Below are 27784 nucleotides of genomic sequence, written 5' to 3'. Positions count from 1 at the left end.
TAGGACCCAGCGGGAATGTTTGGTGAGGCAAACTTTGGGAGCGGTGGCCAATCGTTAGGCGGTGGCGAGGGGAAAGCTCAGAGGGAGAAGCCCTTGAAAGCCTGTCTGAAGTATGAAATCGGGAGCGCAGCGCTCCTGCTGCCGATGGCTGGCAGCCAGGCGATGCTGGAATTAGCGGTGCCCCGATGCTCGCAGCCGGGGGGACTCGTGCCGCGGTGGGTTACAGCAGCACGGCGTGTCTAGCCGCTTCCAGCAGCATGCCTTATTTCACAAAGCTCCTTTTATTGATCTTCTGCTTGGTTCTTCTTGTGGAAAGCAGAAAGCACAGGAGGAGGAGGTGGACAAGCCAGCCGGAGGTGCAGAAAGCCAGGTACGGGTTATTGTAATACCTACGTTTCTCTTCCTGCGGTGTATAAGTACAGTATTGCACAGTCCTAAAACCTGCCCTGTCAGTGTGTCTGTGTCTATAGTGAGAACAGCTTCACAAATCACATTTTTGAATACTTTCTGATACCATATTCGCTTTTAACTGTGTAAGGATGCGGTTAATGAGGCGGGTTTTGTAGCCTCCTTGACAACTTCTGCATGCTCTGTGGTAAAGGTGTTCTTAGACGTGTGTGACTAGCCCAGCTGCAGAGAGAATTCGGGGATGTTGAACATGAACAATGAACAGAGATGTTCAAATCTACCTGCTCCTCAGTGTCAGACCAACGCAAGTGTTTCCAGAGGAGGCTGTTTGCTCTGTCGGACTGTCTGAGCTGCTTTTGTTCACTTTTGCTATCACCAAACAACCTGGGGTGTTGCTTTGCATGCACGGCATTAACAACACACAGAAAATTACCCAGGAATTGTGAAATTCTAGATGTATTTTGAAAAAAATATGTGGAAATTAAAAATTTGTATATATATTAAAGTCAAGCAAATGCACAAGAAAGAGTTAAAGGTCTTGGTAAACTTTATTAGATTTAATGCTGCTGAGATTTGACCAGAGGTTTACATTAGAAAAGATAATCTTCCAAACCTGCCAGACAGCCCAAAGGATGTTATCCTTTTTTGTGGTTATGTCATCCAGGGGCAATTATATCTTACAAGATTGTTCATTGTTCCAAGGGCTCAAAAATAAAATTGGGTTAATCCTTATTAAATGGCTTCTCTATGGCTGTAAAGCTTCATCTTTTTATTTATTTTGGTGTTTGTTTTTTTTTGTTTTTGTTTTTGTTTTCTATATTACACTGAACTTTTTTATTTTAGAGGGAGCGTTGTTACTTGCACACGTTGCAAAGAAATGTTGTGATACAACTGAAAGCAGAGTCCCCAATGTGTTCTTAGATTTATACAGCTTTTTTGAAAAATACAGTAGCCTATATGCTTTCAGTGACATAAATGTTATTAAGCTGAAACAGCCAGGGCCTGATCCTGAAATCTGAAAGCTGTCTGAAGTTTTGCCAATGATTTCAACAGAATCTCAATTATTGAATGAAATCTTTCGTTTAACTCTGAAAATTTTTCTATTTCTGGGGCATTTGAGATTAGCGTTTTCTTGCAAACCATTCACATATGGTAGAGATCATCTACTTTGCAGTAACAAAATAGTACATATCCTTTCAAATAGCAAGCAACGTACTTATTTAAAAGTATAAAATAATCAAATATTTGGAAGTGTCAAATATGAATGATATTTTAAATACAGAGAATTCTGCTATACTACCAAACTGAGTGTATGGAGCAGTGACATAGATAGCTTAAATTTCCAGTTACCTATAAAAAATAAAGTGTCTAAATCAGCTATGAACAGTGGCCTGCTCTAGTAAAAGCAAATTACAACCTGTTCCCATGCTGGTTTTCTAATCGTGTAAGAGAAATGAGAACAGCATCCTTATTTAGTAACTACATCACATCTTCTGCTTCGTATTTCTCTTGATGATTTACCATGAGGAATATAGCAGATTTATTTTACAGCAGTGACTTAGCCAAGAAGATTTATTCCCGTGTTTGGGAGCCTACGTTTGAGAAGTTTGATATTTTGTGCCTTTTAATGTGATACATCAACCTGATCTGAAGCTCTTTATGGTGTTTTGAGAATCTTGCTTGAGTTGCGTGAGTGCAGGCCTCCCCTTCGCTGCTTGAACACTTTGTAGAGGTTTTTGCCAGGGATTGCTGAGTGCTTGGCTTCCCTGTTCCTTCAGGCTCTGAGACAGGTCTCCACTAAGTGTGTATGGAGAAGCTGTTGATCCTGTGCCTCCACAGGACAAGAACACGCTGTGGCAGAGTTAGGGCTGTGAAGTTTGGAACCAAATTAAGAAATGCCAGCTGAACAGTTGCCTCTGCATCTTAATCTCTTCTTTTGCTTGGTGTTACATTCTGCAATGTGTTATTTTTCCCTGTGGGAAGGGAACCTCGTTCACCATGCTGAGTGGGTAACACTTGCTCAAGGAGAAGCTGCTCCCCTGACTTTCCCTTACTCCCGCACCCCCGCCTCACGTGTCAGCCAGCAGAAACGCTGTGTTTGAGCCAGAAGTTGCTTTCAACTTCTGTTAGCTAAAGACCTCCTACCAAGATTTTTGGAAGCAGGTAGCGATTTGGAGGATTTCAGTAAACTTTCTGGACATGCTATGCCACCGGCCTTGGGCTGGGTCCCAGAAGCAGAAGACAACCACCAGGGCACAGCAGCACAAAGCTCACTCCAAGCAAACTAAAAACATGAACAGCAATAGAACAGTTTTTTTTTATTATTACTTATTTATAGTTAAAAGACATTCTTCTAATCGCCAAGCAAAAATGGAGAGTCAAGTGCAAAGAAGGTGGGTGGCTTTAAATGAACAGTTGTACACTGCAGAAAGCATATGAAGAAAGCAGAAAGAAACCCTGCCAAACCTATAATCAGATATGTTAAAGACAGCGAGCACTGGATTTACTCTATGAAAAATCTTTGTAAAAGGTTTAAATGGATTCGTAATTAGATGACAGACCTCTGCATCTGTAAATTTTGAATCATCCGGGATGTGCAGGGCAGTGATGGGGAGGACCTGATGATTGTGTGGTGGCTGTTAAACACCGCCCCTTTCTCAGGAAGCTCCTGAATATCTCCACCTTCTCCCTAAACCATTGCCAGCGTCCCCAGCCCCTCTGTCCCCCGAGTTTTCTTTGCTACTCCTGTGTGCCCTTTGATGGTTTTAAATGAGTTGATGGGAGCTTGGTGTTGCCAGGAGGCTGTGCCATCGATTTACACGATGGCCTTATGATGCTGTCAGGGTTTTTCGTACAGCATGTGATCCAAAGTTTTATCGGAGTGTTTACTGCTTTATTACTGTTGTTGTTGGTTTTTCACCCTTTGGACAGAGAGGTTGCCCTGAGCAGTGTCTCACCACTATTGGGTCTTTCCGCAGGGGTTAAAGTTGAGCAGACGTGGTAAGATCGTTCTTCGATGACAGTTTGCAGGAGAGGCAGGGTGGGGTGCTTTGTCAGCAGCCCTGGGTTTTCCAAAAAACGCATCATGATTTGTATTTTAATGACTCCTGAGCACATGCACAGGCTTTCCACAGCCATGCTTATAAGAGTGGAGGTTGTTTTGTAAGCTCTGAATTTTTGATCAAGATTAGAATCCTAATTTACTCTTACTTTTTGTACCTACTAGAGTAATCCCTTTATTTTTGTCTCCAAGATGTTTGTTGTTTACCAGCCAGTAATATTCCTCCCACACAGGCGAATGCATCTTAACCCTTTTGTATGTAGTTCTTTTTATTTATTGTTTAAAATAAATAAAAGCCACTTTTACTAAGTGGCTGACACGTGGTATGTTATATATTGTGTCAACATTTACAGCTGTGTCAGAACTTACGCCTCGAGCAAAGGGGTTGAGGAATTTGATGGTTCAAGCCCTCCTTCCTGCACCACTGGGGCACGGCCAGGGCTGCTGAGTGGGGTTTTCTGAAAGTGCTTGCTTATCCACTTCTGCCACTCCAGTGGCTTTCACCAGGGGCTAGCTTTCATCCTTATTCTATTGTCCTCATATAATCCCCGATCTTCAAATAAAGAGTTGATTATTTTATACCTCCCCCTAAATATTCAGAAAAGTGAAGTGTATCTTGCTGACTTCTTTATTACAAAAACTCTTTTCCTGCTGCTGTGGATGGAAATGAGTGACTTTTTGTCACTGTTTAAAGCCAGAAGACAGAGCTCTGTGTCTGCACCAGCAGCTGATACTCATGGGGCAGATAGCCCCAGAATAACGTATGACATTGTGTGACCCCTACCAAAAAATCATCCTTCTCATGGTACCGTAGCACCGACAGCCTTAGCAGGGACCGTGAATCCTGGCAGGTGGCAATCAGCCGCTGCTCTCTCTTGCAGCCACATCTACAAGAAGAATCACGACGTGACCAAAACTCGGAAAGGGAAGACGGAGCAGCTTCTCAGAGTCGATGACCATGACTTCACCATGCGGCCAGCCTTTGGAGGTAAGAACAAAGTGGTTCTGTTAATTTCATGCTCATTTATTTTAAAAAATAATAACCATGCCTCTAGTTAGATGTCTCTCTCTTACACCAGTGTGAAGGGGGAGGATGTGTATGGTTTCAGGAGATACCTCAAGGTGCTTCAGAGAGGCCTCACCCCCTCCCCGTTGCCTTCTGCGCTCTGTGCAGCTGCACTCCTTCCTGCTGCTAACGCCAGCTCCTTTGTGCTAGTGTTCCCCAGAGTCTGACTGAGCTTCCTGGCAGGTATTTCCCTCTTTTGGGAAGACGACCAAGCTGCAGGTTTTAATGTCCACTTGTAGCTGTGAAGTCACAAAAAGCTTCTCAGTTGACTCGGTTGAGCTGCATAGTAACAAGCTCGTTAGGTGGGTCTCATTGCTAGGAAAAAATGAAGTATTTTTGTCCAGAGGAAATCTTGTCTCAGACTCCACAAGAGCAACCACAGGATCAATAGGGAGGCCTCCATCACCTTTGCTTCTGTCTCGTGTTGTATCCAGCTACTGGAACATGCTCACCTGATCTTTCTAGGGTCACTACTGCAGGTGTAGGGGAGTGCCAGAAAATGTGCCTGGATGAAAAATGTGGTAATACACCAGCAAGAAAATCCTTCTTGGCCTCCTTTTCTGATTCGTTCAATAACCAAGCCCCTCCAGAGCTAAAAACAGTTTTCTAAAGCTTTTGCTAAATGGCTGATACTGCATCCTTTGTCATCAGCCTTCTCAAAGGAAGCACAATGTTACCCTGTCCAGTTTCTAAAGTAGAAGAGTTTGCCTTAAATTGTCTTCAGGGTATAATAGAGGGAAATCTCCCCTGGGCGGGGTTGGTGACAAACCCAGACATGCAAATCCACCTCCAGGCTGAGGTTTGGGAGCTGGCTCAGGAGGCACTGGGCATCCCTGCTCCTTTAGAGGGGGCTGCACGTGCTGCTTAAGGTGGGTCTCTTCACCAGCTGGTTAGGGAAAGAGAGATCATGGCTCAGTGCTGGTACCTCCTCTCCAGCCAGGTTGTATGCAGTTGTAGGTGCTGGTAAACAAACACACAAAAGTATAGAGAGATAATATTTCTAGTGGCACAGGTAGTAGAGAAAAGCTTCAAAGCACGTGCCTCAAAAACATTAGAAACCCTAATCATTAAAGATTGGGATGCTGTGAGCATCCCAATGATGAAGGGACTGGAACACCTCCTTCAATGAGAAAATGCTGAGAGCTCAGACAGGTCAGCCTGGAGAAGAGGAGGGTCAGGGGGTTCTCATCTATGTACAGAAATACCTGAAGGGACGGTGCAAAGAAGATGGGGCCAGGCTCATCTCAGTGATGCCTAGTGGCAGAACAAGAGGCAACGGGCATGAACTAGAATACAGGAGCCTCCATTTAAACACGAGGAACCATTTGTTTACTGTGCAGGAGTCAGAGCACCAGCACAGGCTGCCCATAGAGGCATTGGAGCCTCCTCCTTGGAGATCTACAAAAGCCTCCTGGATGTGGTCCTGGGCAGCCTGCCCTGGATGTCCCTGCTGGAGCAGAGGCACGTTCAAGATGACTCCCAGAGGTCCCTTCCAACCTCAGCCATGCTGGGGTCCACCAGGGGAATACGAGGGGTTTTGTTCTGCTGTGCTGATGGTGTAGATTTTGATGTCCAGTGTCATCACTGCACAGTATTTCTGCAGACATCTCATTTTTACTGTTTTTCAGTGTCACGGAGCCCATGAGGATTATCTCTGTGCCTAGCTGACACCAAGCAGACATAAACAGTTACACGGGGTGTTTTGCTATGCACTGTGAGTTCCTTCAGCTTTTTACTGCAGTAATGCCAGTCAAACTGAAGTAGTCTGACCTGCATGTAGTAAGAAGGCCTTTTTACTGCTGAAGCAGTGTAGAAGAGCCACTGGAATGTGTGTGACTGCAACTGGTCACTGCCCTGAGATATTTTCTTCTCTCTGAGGGCAGCTCAGGGGCCATGGCCTAATGGAGAGTCTGTCCCTGTGACAGTGTGCTGGGACTGGGATGTTATGTTCCAACTGGGAAAAAGCAGCTCAACTGGAAAAAATAAACCAACCACATCATAAGGAAATTGTGAATATGTTAGTTTATTAAAAAAAAATAAAATCCAATACTGTAAATGTGATGGTTCTGAAGCTTAGTGAAATAATGTGCTCAGCAGTGAAATAATGTACTGTTTTGAAGGCTGCTAGCCTTCAAAAATTTTGGTGGACCAGCCTACAACTTCATGAATGCTATAAAAAGGGGATGGACCCTGTAGCTTCTTTATCATGCCTACGGTGATGCTTGCTGGTCTGCAGAGGGCAGCCAGCAAGCTGCCAGCCCAGCACAGCTGTGACCAGGCTGTGCAAGATGAAACAGAAGAAAAACATTAGAGGAAAGTGAAAGGATTTTCAAGAAGAAGTATATTTTGTGGAGAGCAAGCGAGCAGGCGAGCGTTGTGTAAGTTGTGCTGTTAACAGCCCAGTGAGCACCGCTGTCCCGCCTGCTCTCAGCCCATTAGAGACAGGCCATTGGGTACGGTGGTAAATGACAAAGATTTTTGCTTTGCTGGTGCCCAAAGTAGTGTCCACAGCCTAAAATAAACTGTGTTTGGTTTGACCCTTGGGGAGTTATCTCCATGTCAGTGACCTTGTACGAGCTAGCAGATGTTCAGGTATTATTTACTAATATTAATATTTAAAGATTATGTAAATGTTTGTTTTGCTGCCTTCCTTGAACATCCATTTTAAGCATTTCATCTATGACATCTCGTATTTTACAGGGAGCTTGTGAATAAGCAGCTTTAGATGATACTTAAAATAGCCGTATCTTTTTTGCCTAGGAACAGCCCCGTGCTGTACTTTTATCACATTTCTTCGTAGCCTGATAGCCTACCACCGCCCTGTCCTCGCTGCCCTCCGTGGGCAGTATTTCTGTCAGGGTGGATGAGTGGTGGGATGAATGAAGCATCAGCCATTCACTTGGGGTTTGTGTCACGAATACTGACACAATGGGGTTGGAATAAAACTCACCTCTCCCTCGATGACAGGCCATCAGTGAGTTTGTGGCAGCTGCTGAGTGCATGAAGGCCCCAGACATAATATACACACCTGTGTGTTATGTATACACAAACACGCAGGAACCCTGAAGGCTTTTACAGCCTGGGGATCTCTTAGGAACATTTACAAGACTTTAGGCATTTGCAAAATCCCTGGCAGCAGAAAAAAGTCTCAGACCTGCTTGTTTCACATGTAGATATTTGTATCTCGGGGCCTAAGTCTGCCTCAGTCCTTCAGAGATAGAGGAGGGGAGGGAGAAACTGACTCACAGAAACACACCAAGCCTTTGAAAACACTGCCAAAGAGATAAATGAGAGATGTCACGAAGCTTTAGTCTCAGGACAGGAATGGAAAACTGTCTAAAGGCATTTTCACGGTGCTTGGCACGTTTCCCCCAATCTTCCAAAACCTGCTGTAGTGTTAAAAAACAAAAACAAAAACAAAAACAAAACAACATCAAGTTTGTGGCCAGTGCCTGCTTCTGCTGTGTGAGGAACTGATTGGCCCTTTGCAGTGTTCTTGCTGCTCCTCAGTGGGTGGTTTTAGAGGCCAAGATGGTTGGGATGTGACAGGCTTTGACATTAGGCATCTTCTGAAGTTGTTCCTCAGCTGGACTTGTGGAAACTTTCTGTGCTCCCTTGAGAGGTTACCTAGCCCCAGACTGGATGTCCTGTGTACCCTGGGACAGAGTTTGGCATTCAAATGGAGTTTTTGCAAGGTGAATCAAGCCACAAAGTCACCTTGGTGTCAGGACCCACACAAAATGGTGGCTTGTTGTGTCTGAGCTTTGGGTTGGCTGTTCTCCCCATCTGACCACTGAGTGCAGGTGCAAAGTGAATCTTCTGTTAAAGGCCTTCTGTATTGGGTCTTTGCTATGGGCAGCACCTAAGCTGAATGTTTAGTGGCTTTTGTTGAAGAGTAGGTCACAAAACTCAGCACCTTTCTGCAAAGGGAAGAGAAATGAGGGAGTGCGCTCACCACTGGTCCTCAGGATATCAGGTCATGCGCTTGGCAAAGGAATAAAGGCCTATAGAGCCACAAATGCCTTGACAGGCTGGCTCCTCCGTGTCGTTCTAATACCCAAGTTTGGTATGAGGCAAAGACACTGTCACAAGGGAATTTAGAGAAATAAGATGTTACTGGAGCAGTTTTGGAAGGTGTACATCTACAGTGATGGGGTGTAATGGTGCTCTGTCATATCACAGAATCAAAGAATGGTTTGGATGGGAACAGACCTTACAGACCTTCTAATTCCAGCCCCTGCCATGGGCAGGGACACCTTCCACCAGCCCAGGTTGCCCAAAGTCCCATCCAGCCTGGCCTTGAGCACCTCCAGGGATGGGGCATCCACAGCTACTCTGGGCAGCCTGCACCAGGGCCTCACCACCCCTGAGTAAAGAATTTCTTCCTAATGTCTAATATAAACTTACTTTTTTTCTTTTTTTTTTTTTTCTTTTTTTCTTTTTTTTTTTAGTTTAAAGCCATTCTCCCTTGTCCTATCACTCCACTCCCTGACAGAGTCCCTCCCCATTACTCCTGTAGCCCCCTTCAGGCACTGGAAGGCCGCTGTAAGGTCTCCCTGGAGTCTTCTCTTCTCCAGGCTGAACAACCCCGGCTCCCTCAGCCTGTCTTCACAGAAGACATATCACAAGTAAATCCTAAGTGCTCTCATCAGCCTCAGATTGCGCTGCAGATTGCTTAAATCCCCTCTCAACAGGCAAATGTAAATATCTTCTTCAAAAAGATGATCTCCAGTTTTCAATTTTCGATGGTAATATTGTCAAATTTGCTAATGACTTGCACAAGTGTCTTGAGGTTGCTTAGAAGCTGCCATTGTGCCGTGTTTGAGATGCTAGGGGAATAGTTTATAGATGGATATAGATTAGTTCATTTCTGTATTGTAAGTAGGAGTCTGACTTTTTTTTTTTTTTTTTTTTTTTTTTTTTTTTTTTTTTCCCCTTTCTGGCTGTGTCAGTCCTGCTGAATTAGGATTTGTGTTATGCAAGATATTGCTGTGGACAGTGATGGAGATGACTGATGTTGATATGTTTGCTGTTTCTGGAAGAAATGTCAAGGTTATACAATTTATCTCTAGACCTTGATCTATAAATACTTGAGCTCATGTTTAATTTGAATAACTCCATGAATTTGGCTGACGCTTCTCAGAGACCCTTCAGCATGATCTGCAAACCTTGCTGGGCTACAGGCTTTGAGCAAAGCAGCCTTGCTTCCTCTCTTTGGCTAAATCCACCACTTTTGCAATCCATTTGGCTTCCTATCACTTGTGCTAGAGAGAAGCCTGATCTTTGAGATGCCTCCAATGTTACAGTGTCTAGGTCTTTTCCTGCTTGTGATCTCCAAGCTGACCCCTTTGTATTTCCCATCTCTGAAGGGGAAAAAAAAAAAAAAAAAAAAAGAGGAAAAAAAATATTGACAAAATATTGTGTATGAGAAGTAAACGCTAGGTGATGAAGACTTTTTTCCTTTTGGTGCCAGTTACTTGTTCCCTGTATACCTGCTCGGTGTGCCAGGTGCAATCTCAGCTTTTTTTCCCTTCCCATTCACACCTTCCTCATCCTCTGCTCCCTCTCAGTAAAGAGATTTTGTCAGTTTAGTCATCCCTGGTGGCATTTGGCGATGAATTTGGGGAAGAACTTGGAGCCCCAGTGGTTGAACAATTTAGTTAGCAGAAAGACAGGATTAAAAGTCTTCCCAGGATCTCACAAAGCATCTCATTTTCACACCTCGCTTTCTCAGTCTGTACAAGCATGGGTGATGTCTCTGTGCACATCCCTTGCATGCCACGTGTCCGTGCCTAAAGTTCTGTCTCTCACTCACCCCTCTCTGCCTACACAAGTTAGCTCGTGCTGCACACTGCTCTATTTGCACAGTGGTTTGTGCTGCCTGCTCTCTTTCACTCCCAAGCATCAGCATCTTCCTCCTGTCACCCTTGCAGTAACACTGACAGCAATTAGCATTAATCATCATTTGAATTAATCATCATTATTAGTTATAGCCATCACCTGGTGAAGGGACTTGCTGATTTGTCCTTCATCCTGCCCAGCCCAGCCTCTTGTTGTAGCTTCCTCCTTGGGGTCTCGGTGTCTCAGCATCCCTTTCTTACTGTTTACATGCTTTCTCATCACCTCGGCCCCACATGCTGAAAGAGGAGAAGGGAAAACCAATGGTTTCTCCTGCTGCCTGTAGTAGGAGTGCGCTAAAGAAAGGCAGAGTAAATATTTCCACTGATCAGTAAGTTCTACAGTGTCATCTTTGTACTGAGTTAAGGATTTCGTGTCTGAACACAGAGTTCAAAAAATTTTTCCATCTCTGTTCTACTCCTTGTTTTATCATCCATCAAATTAATAATTAATTGCAGGGAAGAAAAAACTACTTTCACTGATGTACAACACAGCCTCAAGTTTCTTCTTTCTAGGGCCTTCCAGACTGTCCAACTTCACACTGGATACACTTCATTTTAACAAACTGTAAATAATAAATTGTCACGGCAGCTTCAGGATGAACCTTGGGCTTTTCTCTTGCAATGAGGTAACTGCTGCTTATCTAGGAGCTGAGCTAAACGTTTGTTGCAGGAACATGAAAAAAGAGAATTGTCTCTTCTGAACATGGACATGGTCTTTTATCTGCAAGTGCAGATAGGGAAGAAACAGAAGAGAGGGACAAGCACCAACGTGGCAGGGTTCTTCTGTTGTTGGTGTTCTTTCTGTTTTTAAGTCTATGATTAGCGCTCAGTCAAGCGCGGAAATTGCAGCAGTAAATAGACTTTGGATGGCTGGCAATTTCCTGAAAGACGGCTAAATTAAGCATCCACACGCAGAAAGTGCCTCTTGTAGTCTGGAAGCTGTGGGGTGTAAGATAGGCAGGGTTTGTAGTGAGATGTAACATCACTTCTTAGGTGAACTGAAAGGACCAGAATTAACCAACAGACTCCTTAAAAACAGCACTCAAAGAACTCATTTGCTTGTTAAGGCTTATCTTCCTCCACAACTACTCGACTGAAGAGGACAAGGCTATTGGCATGGTATTTCCACTTAACAAAGCCACTGCTATCTCCAGTCACACCAGGAGATGACGAATTTGTGGTGTGGCAGAAGGGCCAGGTGCTGGTCATTGTCTGTGGGATGGCACGGTGGGAATGACACAGCTGCAGGGGACCTAAGCCATTTCTCCTCCCAAGGCAAGGAGCAAGTCAGGAGGACTCGTGACAAGGGTGCCAAGGAAAAGATCTCTCTGATTTAGCTGTGGATTTGCTTCTCTCTGATGAGTTATGATGTTGGTTTTGGATGGGTTAATTTTCTGTGGGCTTGGTGAGCTGAGCCATACTCTATGTGACTTCACCCTCCACTGAAAGCTGTCGCCAGTGTAATCTGGGGACCTGTTCCTACCTGTTAAATGAGCACTCCTGGACTGTGAAGCCTTGTATGCAAGAGGAATAACCATCAGCACTTCTCAGCCCTGCTGCTGGAAGCAGTTGTGACACCAGGTCTGCGTTTCAGCACCTGATGCAAGCAGGGGCTTTGTGGGTTTTCCCAGTTTCAGGGAGTATGTGGGAGAAAGAGAACTGAATACCAGCAGGGAGACAATTTCCTTGGCCTCCAGTGATTCCTTGGAGTGGATAAGCAGCTAAAATAGAGCCAGGGAAAGTGCACGGCAGTGTGTCTGACTGTGACATGCAGGCATTTGTAAGCATTTAGGAATCGTCTGAAGGTGCTGGGCTGGCTGTGTTTCAGCTTCACTGCTGGGGGCAGCAGTCACTTAAACTGGGACTGGTGGTGCTGAGGAGCAGGGGCCTGCTCCGCAGGGCCTGCTGCAGGCTGCCTGCACCCAGCCCAGCACCGATGGCCTGTGCGGATGCAACAGGTGCAAATATTGATCTAGATCCAGAAAAGGATTGTGGTCCCTCTTATTTGTCATGTAGCTTCTGGTCAGGTTCAACATTTAAGTCCTAAAAATCCTTGCAAACCTTCGTGAAGGCCACCATAGTTCTTAGATGCCTCGTTTCTGCTGGGCAAGTCCCACACATCTGCAGAGCTGCAGCAGTCTACAGTGAAATTTTGATGCAACATTTCTAGGAGCAGAGGATTTTTCCTGTATTATGGGATGCTTTCTGCTCATTTACTCTTTGTGAATTCCCTGGTTGCTAACTTTAGAACAGCTGTGAAAAACCCTTAACATCATCAGTGGGTCATATGAATGAAAATGGTGATGGGCTCTTGAGGGATTAATGTAGCACGTGTTGTTAAGAAATGAGAAACCCACAAGGAAGATCTCGTTGCTTGCACCTTTTCCCTCTCAGCTCCCTGTTCTTGGGGCTAAATTGGCTCGTATAAAGATGTAAAATGTACAATGAGCTGGCTCAGCTTTTAAGAACAAATGCAGATGTTTTATCCAAGCTGGACAGAGTGCATGCTAAGGGGAAGAGAATCGAGCATTTCACAAGGGCCTCGCACTGCTGTCATTCACTGACTCTGCTCCCTGCCCCCCTGTTCGAGGATCATGGGCAGGAAAGCATACCATAAGCTCAGAAATGTTCTGCACGCTACCTTGTAGTGCTAATTAAATGCAGCTGATATAAAAGAACAGTTATTTACATATATAAATCTCATTCTCCTACAGGCCCTGCAATTCCTGTTGGGGTGGATGTGCAAGTTGAAAGTTTGGACAGTATTTCTGAGGTTGACATGGTACGTAATCCTCTTTTAAGGCTCGATTATTCCTAGCCACAAAAAGTCCCTCCCACCTGAAATTCAACGGGTTTCAAATTATCGGTCACATGAAAGTGATGGCAGTGTTTGGCAAATACAAAGAGACTTGCTAAAACCAGGTGGTGATTAAAGGCTTATCTCTGTACCTTCAGATGAAGATTTAAACTACAAAGGAAAAAGGGACTGTAAATAGGAGAATAATCAGTGCTATGAAGACTCTATCACAGCTAAAAAATTAAACAGCTGCACATGAATATTTGAAAGTATATGGTCAGGTTCATGTAAGCCATGCTATTTCCAAGAGCTTTCTTCCTTAGGGAACCTTTGTGTTCATTTGCTTCAAATGCATGATTTGAGGAGGTGAGTTAGAAAAATAAATTGGTGTCATAGTTAAGAAAAAGCTGCTTCTGTGTCTTCATCACTAGGAGTAACCTTGCTGGGACACATGGCTGGGAACTGTCAGGAGGGAGCTGAACCATTTCTGCCAACTGGAATTTGGTGGTGGGGAATTACTCTTCAGTCACTGTCCCTGTTCAATAAATTTGCACTGAGTTCAGCTGTGATTCAGTATCTTTGTTTTTTATTACTTAAAAAAAGGAAATGATATAGGCAGTTTAACCCTCAACTGTTTTCAAGGTGTTTTTAGTGAAAGGAGCAAGCATTTTCCTTTTGTTTGGCTGGTTTTGGATATAGGAAGTGGAATAAAAAGACTGAAAGCAAAGTGGGAAGGGGAACATAGAGGAGAAGAGGAAGCTTCTTGGTTTCTTCCTCCTCCTGCTGTTTCCTCCTCGTTCTTGGGCACCATATCTGGAGGTGTCCAGGCAAAATATGAAGATTTCAGGGAAGAGCTTTAGGTTGCTATTGCAATGCAATTACATCTTCACAAGAATGGGGCTTGCCTGCCCGACTATTGAAAGAGAGGGTTTGGGGGATGCATGCAATGAAGCATGTGAGGGAGCTGTAAGCACAGGAAAAGGCTGTTGCAAGATTTGGAGCATTAATATACCAGGACAATGTCACAGCTGCACAGAGGCTGATGTAGCACAAGTAAATAGCTTTCAATATTTTCTCTGAGGAGTGTCTGATTTCAGCAGAAATCTTGCCCGTCAGAAAGTTGTGAGGCCAGCTCTCTTTCCCTTAGCTATCTACAATAACTCTGCATCCCCATTTCCCAGCGCAGGACAAGCACTTCCCACGGCAGCTGCTGACTTGCTTTTGGGGTGGAAGGATGCCCTGCAAGGTCAGCCTGGGTTACCTTAGTTTGTTTTTTCAAGCGGTCTGTCCCAGCAGGTGAGTGGGTGTTTGTGGAGAGGACAACAAGCTGTCCGCATGGGCAGGGAACCAGGCTGGCTGTGTGTGCACCAGGCTGCTCTCCCCATCTCCACGCTGCAGGCAGGGCTTCTCTGAAGCCCTCTGAAGGTTAGCGGTCCTAGAAATTGGCTGGCCTTGGTCAGGCAGCCTTTACCTACCCCAGCTTTGGTGCCAAGAAGCAACCAGACCGAAGTATCATCATCTACAACCTGCTGCACCTGCAAGACACTGCATGCCAAGGAAAGCAGCCACGGCTGGTTAAAGCACGTGGTCTTAAAAATGGTACTGGTCCATCCAGGACTGACGTGGGATAGTGGGGGATGCTCTCAAGGCTGCCCAGAGCATGGCACAAACACAAAATGTGCTGCCAGATGCAGGGCGTGTACTTCTGTATGCTTGCTGTGCCTCCAGCAGGTATTATTGTTCTCCTGGTTCTCTACAAAACTTGTTTCCTAAGGGACTTTCCTACTCATGGGCTGTGACATAACCCCCTTGTTTCAGTTTGTAGCAAGCATGTGTGCTGGTCAGAAGGGAACAAGCTGCCAGTGCACATGGACGAGCAGAAGTGACCCTCTGGTGGGTCTCCACTGTGGTCGGAGAGGAAGCTGGGGTGTCCTCCAGCTTTGCAAATGTGTACATATATTGATGTATTTGATATATTCCTGAAAAACCCACAGGCAGTGCGAGAGTGTTGCCAGAGGAGCCCTCTGAAATGGAAAGTCGGGTTAGATGATGGCTTGTCGTCAGTGAAAGGAGGAGGTGGTGGTGGTTTTAAAACGCATTTGCTGAGTGGTTAGGAAGAGATCTGAGCCTGGGCTGCTGCTTGCCCAGGACTGACAGCTACAGCTCCCGTAACCACTTGCTTAATTGGGAATATAAAGAAAAAAGTGTATTTGATCTCTCAGCATAACGGAGTAGATGCAGCTCTGAATGCAGCAGCTGCCAGGTTGGGATCAGCAAGCAGATGTTTTCCTCCATGTGTCTGCAGCTCCTGCCCCCTCAATGAGCTTAGTAGAGAGCTTTATTTATACGCTTGTTTGGTAGGGAAAACGCTTCCCCCGCTTGGCTGCTGCTTGCAACAGTTCAGTTCTTTTAGGGGTAAGTTACGTAGCGTTTAGCCTGACCATTAAGCTTATTTCGAAAGGTTTTCCTCTCCAACATACTCTCAGGGCCATAGTCCTTGAAGATAATTTTGCTGGGATTGAAGAATCCTCCCAGCAGGGCAGTGCTTCTCTCAGGGCATGTTCGTGTCTCCTTCAGGACCGCCTTCCTGGGCACAACAATCCACTGCTTGTGGATTTATGCCTTGTTTTGGCTGAAATTATTTTGTCAGAACTATCTATTCACAACGAGCATTGCTCCAGAAAATAAGCAGAAGCCCAGAGGGGATGGATTTCATCTGCCCGCTGGGAGTGAGTTTTCTTTCTGGTGTGTTTTAGATGTGAAAAGCAGCTCTGACAGCCTTCTCTCTGGCTCTCTCCCTTTTTCCTGAAGGACTTCACCATGACTCTGTACCTGAGGCACTACTGGAAGGACGAGCGCCTCTCATTCCCCAGCACCACCAACAAGAGCATGACCTTCGATGGCAGGCTGGTGAAGAAGATCTGGGTTCCAGATGTCTTCTTCGTGCACTCCAAAAGGTCCTTCATTCACGACACAACCACAGACAACATCATGCTGCGAGTCTTCCCCGACGGGCACGTCCTCTACAGCATGAGGTAAGGGCACAGCCCCGTGCTTCCTGGACGCTCCCTGGGGCTATGCTGTGAGTTTTGCTCCCAATGTGGCTACCATGACCACCAAAACTGCTGCTGCTGACTCTGCTGCTCCCACAGCTGATGCAGAGCCCCGTTTCCAGCATCTCCAGTACCAGATGCTTTGCAGGACACTGCGAAAGACCACGTTGTGGGCAGTAACAGGATAATCTCCCTGAGGGAAGCATTCCCCTAAGTCTGTGCAGTCAGAGGAAGGCTTAGTCAAGCAGGGATGTTCATCCTGGGGTCAGTGTGTGATTAAACTGGAAGCTGCAGATGTACCAGATGGTGACCTCTATAATTATCCTATTCTGCTTCCTGTTTGTCTGGAAAAAGGTTGTTTTTGTTTGTTTGTTTGTTTGTTTCATTTTTATGTTGATGTAAAGGTTTAAGTTTACTGAAGCTGAAACAGCAGTACTAAAGACACACTGGAGTCCCCAATTTTCTAGCAGATTTGTTGGCTGGAAGAATCTGGAGGCACAGCCCAGCTGATTGCATTTCCTTCAGATGAACGCAAAAAAGGACGCAAAGAAAAATACGCTGCCAGAGGAGAAAAAATAAAGAACCCAGACAAAAGGACATTCCCCGGGACAGGAAAATTGCCCTCAATGTACAGCGACCTTTTAATGTTTCATGGCACAAGGATTTCCTTTCTAGGACCTTTCTGGAACTTACTCACTTTAGTTATGGTAAAATATTTCTCAAAAGCTATGAAAGTGTTTTTATTTATTTATTACTTTATTTATTTATTCAATTCAGTCAGGGGGCTATTTCTTTTGAAAGAATAAGCATAGTGTATGATATCTTCCTAAGTAGGACAATATCCAACCAAACCAGGGTGCCCTAGAGTTCACTGGATCCATATTCCAAACACAGTTCTAATTTATTTGAAAAAGCCTCGACAAATTATTAAAACCACAAAGAAACATGTGTAAGAAAGAGTGATGTACTATAACGGCACTCCGTTTTGCCGAGTCCTACTGAGCTACAAAATCCCATCTTGTCCAAACATCTAGGAACACTTTCCCTCTTTTGAAGCCATTTATTGCATGAAAGGTCTGACTGCTCACAACTCAACTAAGCACCTAAAGATGTTAAAGATACTTTATTGGAACTGGAAAGGACAAAGGTACCACACAGAAGTTTTTAAGTTTGGCTCACATGGCAAAACTCTGCTCTAGTTTATAGTTAAAAGAAACAGCATGTGCTTTCCTGGGGTGATGAATACGTAGGTTTTGGATCACGGTCCCTTGAACAAAAGAACAGCTGTTTATAGACATCTGCAACGAATCTAGAAAATGGTCACAGCCAAAAGAAGTCAGCTTCTGTAATGATGACTCACAGCTGATTTGCCCCTACTAAAACTGGGAGCTCGTCTGCAAAACCATCCACGAGAGCAAGTTCACCGACCCACTGAAAAACCTGTTACAAAATCTTCTGCACAAGTGGACTCATTTAAAAACTGGAGCTGTGATTTTTGCAGCTCTTTAGCTAAGATGTGAACTTAACAGAGGCAAATCTCATGCCTTGAAATACAGCTGCACCCATCTTACACCCCCTGCCACAGAAATGCACTGCACAGATATAAAGAATTGGTCTGAGGACAGAAATAAACTATTTTTGCCTTAATAATATCTATACTGGAGGAATTTTTTGTCTTGCAGTAAGGCTGGTCATGCTCCTCAGGTTTGGGTTAGTTGGTTAGTTGGTGTGACTAGAGAGGAGAGTGATCAAAGGGAAAATGAGGAAACCTTAAGCAAACTGGACATTAGAAGACCTTGACACACAAATGGTGAAGTTATTCTTTTGTTTTTGCCTTCTAGGGAAATAGTTGGATATAAAACATGGTGGAAATATCTGTATTGACATTAGTATTACTGTAATGTCCAAGACAGTACTTTAGTTCCTTGACAGGTATTGAAATTAGAGTTTCCACTGGAGTTTCTGAGTATAATCCATCTCCCTACTACTTGAAGAATTGCTAGGCATTTTCTTGGGGATTTTTGCTGGCTTTAAAGATGTAAAATTGCCTGTGTGTCTTAATGTTCTCCCTTCATTGCTCCTCATGGAAAACAGCCTTTCTCGTTTTTGCCTCCTAGGATCACAGTGACAGCCATGTGCAACATGGACTTCAGCCGCTTCCCCCTGGACTCTCAGACGTGTTCTCTGGAGCTGGAAAGCTGTACGTGGTACCTGTGTTCCTAGCTAGGCCTGCTCCAGAGCTGCTGCACTCACATCAACTGGACATGTTTCAGAATACAGTCTATTTTAAAGCCTGAAAAAAAAGCTCACCAAAGTCACTGATAGTCTTTGTATTGACTCATTGGCTTGTACATCTGGGCCTTATGCTGCAAGACATGGGAATTGGCACAGAAAGCATTCTTGTATGAATTTTGGTAGATGGCACTTTCAAAACAAAACAAAACAAAACAAAAACCAACCAACCAACCAACCAAACAAACAAACAAAATCAATAGAAGTGTTCAATATATACTGTTTCTCAGCAGCTTGCTGATGAGAAATTTTGGGGGAGAAGTTGAGTTCTGTTCATTGCTGCTGACTGGCAGCTGGTGCCTTCAAGTGTCACAGCACAAAGTAGAGTATAATGATCATTGATTTTCTCTAAATTTCATCAGCCACGTGGCTAATGTATGATAATTGTGATCCTGCAAACTCTGTGGCTTGGGGTCAGCTTCTTTGGGAAGGAGTTGTTCTGTGGAGAAAATGAACAGTAAAATTTTCATGGCTGTTCTGTAAACTTTCTCCAGGTTGGGCTAAGACTTATGTCTAACTGTTTTGAAGTCCTCTCAGCCATTTAATTGAAATTTTCCTTTAGAACCAATAGAACCACAGAATTATGCAATAATTTATATTAGTTTTTAGGTTGATAATGAGACCAGCTGGTCAAACATGGTCAAAGCAGGGAGAACTTTAGAGTGGCTTTCTGAGGATTGTGTCTCAGTGGGTTTTAAACATCTGCAAGGTAATAGGGGCTCCACAACCTCTCTGTGCTACATATTCAAATGTTTGACTGCCCTCATCATGAAAAAGTTGCCTTTTACTTGCTTGGAAAGAATCCTTTGATGCAGCTTTGGATTTTGTGGAACCCCCCTACACCTTGTGCTCCAGCACCCAGCCACCTTGACAACCCCTTCATTCCCCATTCCTGCCACCAAATATATCAAATAACTCCTTAAGATTTTCACTTACAGTCTTCAAACATTTCTAGATTTTTGCTTCAAATCACACTTGTTATTTTTTGCCATTGTCATTCCAAGACAGCTTGAGGTATCTGCATTTCCCCATTCCTCTAAATTCAGCCATTTTACGCATAGCTATTTCCTGAATTATTTTCATGAGTTAGCAATACTTTGATCTTTGATAAGTGATGCTCAGAAAAGTATCATATTTTCCTGTAGTTTTACCAATATAGAGTAAAAAAGACAATGTGTTTCCCTGAATCAGGATGCCATGTTGTTTTGTTGTTGTTGCCCTGCTATATCATATGGTAAGATCATTTTCACTCACTGTTATTAGAAAACTTTTTTGTGGTATTGCTTCACATTAAAGACCACTTTCTGTTTGTTAATCTGTTGTCTGTTGTTCTCTAGATCTATTAATCCTTTTTCTTTTCTTTTTTTCCCCCCCTCCAAGCTAAAACCACACTACATTGTGTTTTTTCTTTCCCTAAGATGCTTACACTGATGAAGATCTGATGCTGTATTGGAAAAATGGGAATGAATCTCTGAAAACGGATGAGAAGATTTCTTTGTCTCAGTTTTTGATACAAAAATTCCACACCACATCAAGACTAGCTTTCTACAGTAGCACAGGTATTGGACTTTTCTGATTTGCTGCTGTTGCTAAAGCTACTGCTAATGCTATACTGGCTGCTAGTGAGAGGGCTCTTGTCCAACTCCTTCTCGCACTTGTCTCCTGTAGGATTGTGTGACACTGAAATGCAGCCTCCACTGTCCGGACAACTCACATTTTGAAGGATCAGTGTGCCTTTTCTCTACCCTCTAGAAACGAAAGATCAAAAGGAAGATCTTGCCTGGCTGCACCTGCCATTTGGGCTGTTCTCACTGATTCTGCCTTTCCTCCTTTCTCACAGGATGGTACAATCGCCTCTACATCAACTTCACATTACGCCGACACATCTTCTTCTTCTTGCTCCAGACCTACTTCCCTGCCACTCTGATGGTCATGTTGTCCTGGGTGTCCTTCTGGATTGACCGCCGAGCAGTACCTGCCAGAGTCTCTTTGGGTAAGAGCAATCCCGACTGTGTGAAAATCTTTGAATGTGAAAGTTTTGGCAGGAAAGGGAACTGTTAAAGTTTTTGGGGAAGCAACTGTCTCTTATCTGATGATTAATATCTTGCAAAACTTGCAGTTTGTCCGTCATTGCCAAGCAATCCTCTATATTTAGTTCAGGACAGAGAGAGCTGTGGTTTAAAAAAGAAAAGTGGGCAGAGAAGAGAGGTTTCATAATTCATGCGTCAGTGAACCAAGATTTTATCCCATTGCCCAGTCCTGTAGTGCTGAGACGCGTGCTGCTGTCAGTGAGGGTCATGTTTTACAGTTTAAGCACCTGAACAGAGGTTAAGGCTTCTGTTATAGCTTTCATCAGTGCCTAGAGTTGGATCCAGAGCAGAATCCTGCCCAGGTGTGTGTCTTCTCAACCAAGTGTGCCTTGTGTTGAGGATCCAGGGGTTCTGGAGTGGGGATGTCTCTCATTTGAAGGAGTGGGAAGGAGAAGGCTTGAAAATCCTGCATACACCACTTTGCATCTTTGGACATCTGAAGACCCATCAGGAGGAGCTTTGTCTTTGCCAGAGCTGGAGGAAATGCTTTCATCTGAGAATAGAAATAAATGATTTGTTTATTACTCCGTACAAAGATTAGAGAAAGAAAAATATCTGAATTTTGATATGTAAGGTTTCAAATACTAAAAACATAAAACAGTATTTTAGCCCCACACCTTGTCTCAATTAGAAAGCTGTGCACTGCAGCAAACATATGAGAAGAGGCAGCCAAGAATCTACTCCACTGAAAGAAGTCTGTTCAATGCATATAAAAAAAAAAAAAGGAAGAAATAAAAGAGAAAATGATGATAAAATGAACAACACTAACTGTATTTGCAGAGGTCACTACTTTGAAAAGATTGAAGTAGCTGTCAATGCTTTTTGGCTACATTTCTCTACCTAAGTGGCTTTGACAATTTGTAAATATTTTTGTCTCCATGACTACCCAAAGTAAGCATATACTATTTTGCAGGGTTTTATCTATATCTATTGAAATATATACACACAGACACACACACACACATATATTTACATACAAATAGCTACACATGCACGCATCTGTATAGGTAGCATGGGGGTGGTTTTCAAAACTTTTTAATTCCCACTGCTCAAACTGCAAAGTATTAGAGGTAAAAACATCATGCCATTCGTTTGCACTCTTTAATATAAAACCTTTCTACCACACAATTAAAAGTATTAATTTTATCTTCATTGCACACCTGTTATAGTGCCCGTGACTTAGATCAAATCCTCTTTTGCTGTGACCAGAGGTCAGATTGCTTTCTGAGTTTCCTTGAAACTCAGCCCTTCATATGCACAAAGTGCAGGTGGTAAAGCAGTTTTGCATCACCAGAAGAGATACTTATCAACAAATACTTCACATCTATTATCTGCCAGAACATTCTGTAGAGCATAATTCTATTTTTTCTTGAGGCAAAAGCCCTATGGACTGGATCAGCTAGTAACATTTATTTCTCTTGGTTCTTTCCAGGGATCACCACCGTGCTGACCATGTCCACGATCATCACGGGGGTGAACGCCTCCATGCCCCGTGTTTCCTACATCAAGGCAGTGGACATTTACCTGTGGGTCAGTTTTGTGTTTGTCTTCCTCTCGGTGCTGGAATATGCGGCCGTGAATTACCTGACCACTGTGCAAGAGCGGAAGGAGAGGAAGCTCCGGGAAAAGGTGAGGAAAACTGATCTTGCTTAGCCATTTATTTATTTATTCATTTATATTTAAAGCTGGCATGGTCTTTCTGTTGCATTCAGTAGGTGTATTAGCAGCATTGTTCTGTGAGACCAAGCATACTCTAACAGCCAAGTTTATGCTCACAATTTTTAAAGTGCCCAGCGAATTCACAAACCAAACACAGGATTGTTTTGGAGCTTGTTGGCCTGGATAAAATTGAGGCCAGAGACCTTTCTGACACTTCAGTAGTGTTGTCAGTTAAGCTCCCATGCCTAGGGACACTCTTTGGCAGTATTTTATTTATTGATGTAGACAGAGACTAAAATTGCTGCAGGGTGAAATTATGCAGCGTCCTTCTGTGTGTATGTGTTTGTGGAGACAGGTATGATTTAAGACTGTGTGGAGGTGGCCTTCTAGTACATTAGGCTCCCTTGTCCACTTGGGTGACTGTCAGCACACAGCACATTAAACCAAAGGAACTGCAACAAGGGAACTGGGGGCTAAAAGTACATCTGCAGAATGTACTTCTTTCTCTGTTAGGTCCTGCAACAATTAGCCTGCTGCCTTTAACTGCTTTCCCTTCCACCCACCATCTCCCAGATCTGTCATCAGTTGATGATAAAGTGTCTAACATAATTCTTTCCTTTTTTTTTTTTTTTGGTTTGGTTTGGTTGGTTGTTTTTTTTCTTTTTTTCTTCTTTTCTTTTTTTTTTTTTTCCTTTTTTTTTGTTGTTTTGTTTGAGAGAGGAGGATAAAAGAGATACGATTTATCTTTGAAGAGAGATAAAACTAAGCTTATCTCTTTATGGAACAAAAAAACCCTCAAGTTGCATGTACACCTGCTTTGCATAAAGTATGTCTTAAAACCCAGTTGTTCAACTGTACACATGAAGTGCTCCAAAAAGTTCCCAGAGTGATAGGACTAACGTGTTAGAGCAAACAGGCTACAAACTTGTCAGATTTTTTTTCTTAACACCATCTGCTGCTATCAAAGCATTTGGTTATGACTGTAACACAGAAAACAGTTCATAAATCATTTTCCAGGCTTTCAGTAAGCAATACAAGCTGTTGGTTAAATTGAGAAGCAAGTCTTCAGTGTGGAGTTTTCCAATAGTATCCTGAATATACTGTATTTGTGTGTATATATCCTTTACTACATTAGTTGAACTTATATAAACAATTCCTTGAATAATCCAACCATCAAAGCTGGCAGAAGAGGGAACTGGAGGCAAAGTGTTACTGGGTGAGGAAAGCAGACAGAACAATCTGTGGGGAATCAGAGGCAGCAGCCCCTCACAGAAAGGAGGTTTTGGAATCCATTTTTATTTCATATTTCATATTTCATATTTCATATAATCCATGTTGCTGAGAAAGAAAACATACAGATTTTAATTGTGCGAATATAGTATTTGCTATTCAAAATTCTACCTGTATTCACTGTGGGATGCACTTTGGCGCTGCTGAAATCAATATGAGTTTTGACATTGACTTAAACAGAGCTGGGATTTCACACTGGACTTCTAACTGAATCTTGCCTTCATTTAAAACCAGTTTTACACAGGAAATGCATTTATCTGTGAAACAGAACTTGGCTCTTTTTCCATAACATGTACTGAATAACCCATTGACACAGATAAAACTGTATCTTGCCTTTGAATGTTTGTAAGCACAAAGAATGCAAAACAAGGAATCTCAAGATAGCAAGGCTGAACAGAACTAGCTGAGAAAACTCTTAAAAGAAAGACACCATTTCTGTTGTTAATGTGCTCTTCCAGTGTTCAGCTGTGTTTCTTGTTTGTGTTCCTAGTTTCCATGTACATGTGGAATACCTCATTCAAAAACTATGATGCTGGATGGAAACTACAGTGAATCTGATGCCAACAGCCTGGCAGGATATACAAGAAGCCAGATGGTCCCAGAGGAAGAAAAACAAGAAAAGATGGTTGTGCACTTAGCCATGAGCAACGCATCTAATTCATCAAGGAAGAGAGGCCTGAAGGGCCATGTGGGCTTACGCATCATCCAGAACACTCATGCAATTGATAAATACTCCAGATTAATATTTCCAGGCACCTATATATTTTTTAATTTGATATATTGGTCTGTCTTTAGCTAGGCACGACTGCACAGCAATGACTGAAGCAAAAGACATTTACAAAACTCTCTTGGTTGGTTCTTTTTTAAGTTCAGTTTGGATGCAAAGCCAGAAATCTGAACATTTTACAGCTGTTTTGGCGGGTAAAGTGAAGGACACGTGCCAGTGGGCAACTCCATGCACATCATGGAGAAGCCTGCTGTGCCAGTTGCTTTCCAACCCACTCCCCAGCTCCCGTTTGCTTTGTGATACATGCTGTTTCTCATACTTGAAAATATGTGCTCATTGATTGCTCAAAAGGTGCTGTATGTATCTTTGGGGCTGGCAACACTGGAGCTGCCTGCTGTGCAATGGACAACCAGAGAGTGCGTTGACACAGGCTGTCTTGGGGGATTTGACGTATGCAACTTGCAAAGAGCGGCCTGGGCAGTGCATCTCCTGAAAGGGGTCTGAATGAGGTCTCTCCTTTCAAAAATCTCTCTTTGACCAACGACTTTTATTTGGCTTATGAATACCATGTTTCTTTCCATTGACTTATGAGTCAAACATCCATTTAGGGTCGAAATTGTGTTCTCTCTGGACAGGACCTACTACGATACCAGCAAGACTGTTGGCTGTTGAGGATCCATAGGGCTGGTTACAGAGTGCAGGTGGTATGTTTGAGTGAGTGGATAAAACAGAACAATGAATTCATAGCCCATGAATTCACAGCAGATGGCTCCCAGGGTATGTGCATAATGAAAACAGGGAGGTTTAGGCATGTGTTTCCATATAAGCTAAGTGCAGCACGTGATACGTAGCACCTCACCTCTAAAATGAGAAGGAAAACTTGTGAGGAGCATGAACAGTCGCTGCATGGGAATGAGCATCATCTCTGGGACCATCATTTTCTTCAGAAGTAGAAAACATTGTTGAGAGAAGCACAGGTAACTATCAAAGATTTTCCTCACCCCTGTGAGGAAAGCGCAGCCCACGGAGAAAAAGTATATCCCGACATGCCTCTCCAAATCAACACATTGCCCTTCTGATTAGGGATTTTGGATCAAGTGGGAGAGATGCCTGTCAGAACTTCTTTCCACAGAAATATAGACATGTCAGAGACTGAAGTGGCAAGGATAATACTGTGGGATTCAGTGAAACCCTATCTGGCCTCTGGCTACAAGGTCAATGTAAGTCCTTTGAAGCTATTGGAAAGCATTGTAACCAACTACAGAGCTTGGCATTTCATTTTCCATCCAGTGATATCTGCCCTTCCTTTGCTAACAGCACTGATAACAAAACCCAAATGTTTCTACACAATAGCAGCAAGACAATGATGGACTAATTTGCATGCCTTTTATTTTTAAAAAAACACCATGGCTTTTTGGCTGTGGAGGAGATTATATTCATCAAAGCATTTGGTTGCCAAGCTGAAATTCAGCAGGATGGGCAGAGCCTGAAGTATGAAGATCTGGGACTGAAGTTAGAAAGCAATTCAATGATAAGATTCAATTACACATCAGACTAGGGTTGGGCCAGGAAGATTCATCTAAATCACATTAATACAGGAGAAACAAACAAACAAATAATAAAACTGTAACTGTTCGTTGGTGTGTGAATTTTCCTGCTTACTGTCGCCGTAGATCTTACATCTTAAATCTGAAGAGATGTAGAAGTGGGCTGGGAATTGTCAACTCTAGGCTGTCAACAACACCCAGAATTTTCCTTGTGCCTCAAATATTGCTGCCTAAGTCACACCGATGGTCACACTGATTTACTGGAAACAAAATTGATCAGAGTAATTAAATTAAGAACGGTGTACCCTTTTCATCAGCCATGTTAATAACTGTCATTTACGGAGTCCTGTGTGGTCATGAAAGCAAGAAAACACAGCCCTGAAGTCACTACAGAGAAGGGAAGCAATGGAGAGGACAGTGTCTGAGAGGAAGCCTTGTCCTCTCCTCCAGCCTGACATTTCTCTCTTGGAGCCATCAGCATTTACCACACCCTGCTGGACAGTTCTGTCATCAACAAGTGGGGATAACCACATTGAAGAGGCAAAAACTATTAAAAGAGAGCCTAGGCAACTTTTGAGATGTTAAAGCAGGATGTGTCCCAGCACTGTGATGGGGCAGGGGAGCAGGGCAGGCAGGGGCCTTTGCTGGGGCCATGCGCTGCAGGAGACCGGCAGGCCTGCACCACCAGGCCCAGTGCTGCCATTCAACTTCCCGGTGCCTCGGCTTCTCCATCTGGAAGATGGGGGGCAATGACATTTACCTACCTCAGGAGGGGCTGAAAGGCTTAGCTAGCATGTGTGTGGAGCACAGTAATGGTTCCTGAACCTTCCCGTTATTGTACACGCCTGTGTACGTGACTGACAGATTGGTGTGTGGTGAAACATCCACATCTGTTTCTACCAGACACAATTATACAGCCTACAACATCATCAAGAGGAGTATTTTTCCATTAAAGGAAAAAAAAATCTCTATTGTGGGCACTGCTTATAATTATTACTCATTAAAACAACAGATTAAAAATACAGTTGTGAATAAAACCAAGACATTTGCTTCAGGCAGCTTATGAAATGTGTTTTTCTGCTTATTAGGAGGGATATGGCTAGGCACGAAGCTAGAGCAAATATTAAAGTATGATATTGAGAATGTATTTCACTTTTCATCTCTCCCGGTTTCCAAGAGACTTCACGGGCAGTAACGTACAATCACAAGATCCATCCAACCAATATTTTGAAAAATAGTGCCTGAAGCCAGGCTCTGACCACTGTTGGATGGATGCAACCCAGTTCTGTGATGCACTGAGCATCTGGACAATTAACCTACTGAAGGACAGGATTTTCAGAAGTGTACAAGGGATTTGGGCAAATAAAGCCCATGAGTACACCATCTCTGAGTAACCTGGTCCAACCACGAAGAGACAAAATGTTGGCTCCAATCATTCTGTGTCTGCCTGCATTATATTCTTACTACTGTCTAATCAGATAATGTCTTTGAATAAAAAACAACAACTATATATATACACACATATATAAGTACACATATGTATAATGTATATACGGGTAGCATATAACAAAGGAAGACACTGGGATGTGTACCTATGTCAAATAGTGTACATATGTGAAATTGTAACATATAGTATGTAAATTAACATTTATTATGCCCAAGAAAAGTTACAGATTATGCTGATTTGAAGAAAGTCTTTTATTGACAGCCAAGGGCCATGAAATGAGGCATTCGCAAGTTATTCCATAAATAAAAGTTATGGGTTCTCTCACATTTTCCTTCTGAAAAAGGACATGTTGAGAAAGCTTGTGAGGAATGCTGGTGCTAAACCTGTTGTACAAGGGGTACAAACCACTGTGCTGATCACTGTAATCAAACCTGTTAATAAAACAGA

The 27784-nt window shown here is 43.3% G+C and overlaps 1 protein-coding gene across 1 annotated transcript; it reads left to right on the top strand.

Annotated features, from left to right (window-relative positions):
- Nucleotides 1-206: 206 nt before the first annotated feature.
- On the top strand, nt 207-27784 carry LOC311433566 (gamma-aminobutyric acid receptor subunit rho-2). Its single transcript, XM_084512810.1, has 9 exons — nt 207-370; nt 4351-4457; nt 13150-13217; nt 16044-16267; nt 18403-18485; nt 19996-20136; nt 20418-20570; nt 22100-22296; nt 24107-27784. The coding sequence occupies exons 1-9, from the start codon at nt 258-260 to the stop codon at nt 24413-24415; spliced, it is 1395 nt and encodes a 464-aa protein (XP_084368936.1). The 5' UTR covers nt 207-257; the 3' UTR covers nt 24416-27784.

The sequence above is a fragment of the Aythya ferina genome (assembly GCF_964211825.1).
Source record: "Aythya ferina genome assembly, chromosome: 3".
In the NCBI taxonomy this organism is placed as follows: Eukaryota; Metazoa; Chordata; class Aves; order Anseriformes; family Anatidae; genus Aythya; species Aythya ferina.
This window is presented reverse-complemented; position numbering and strand designations above follow the sequence as displayed.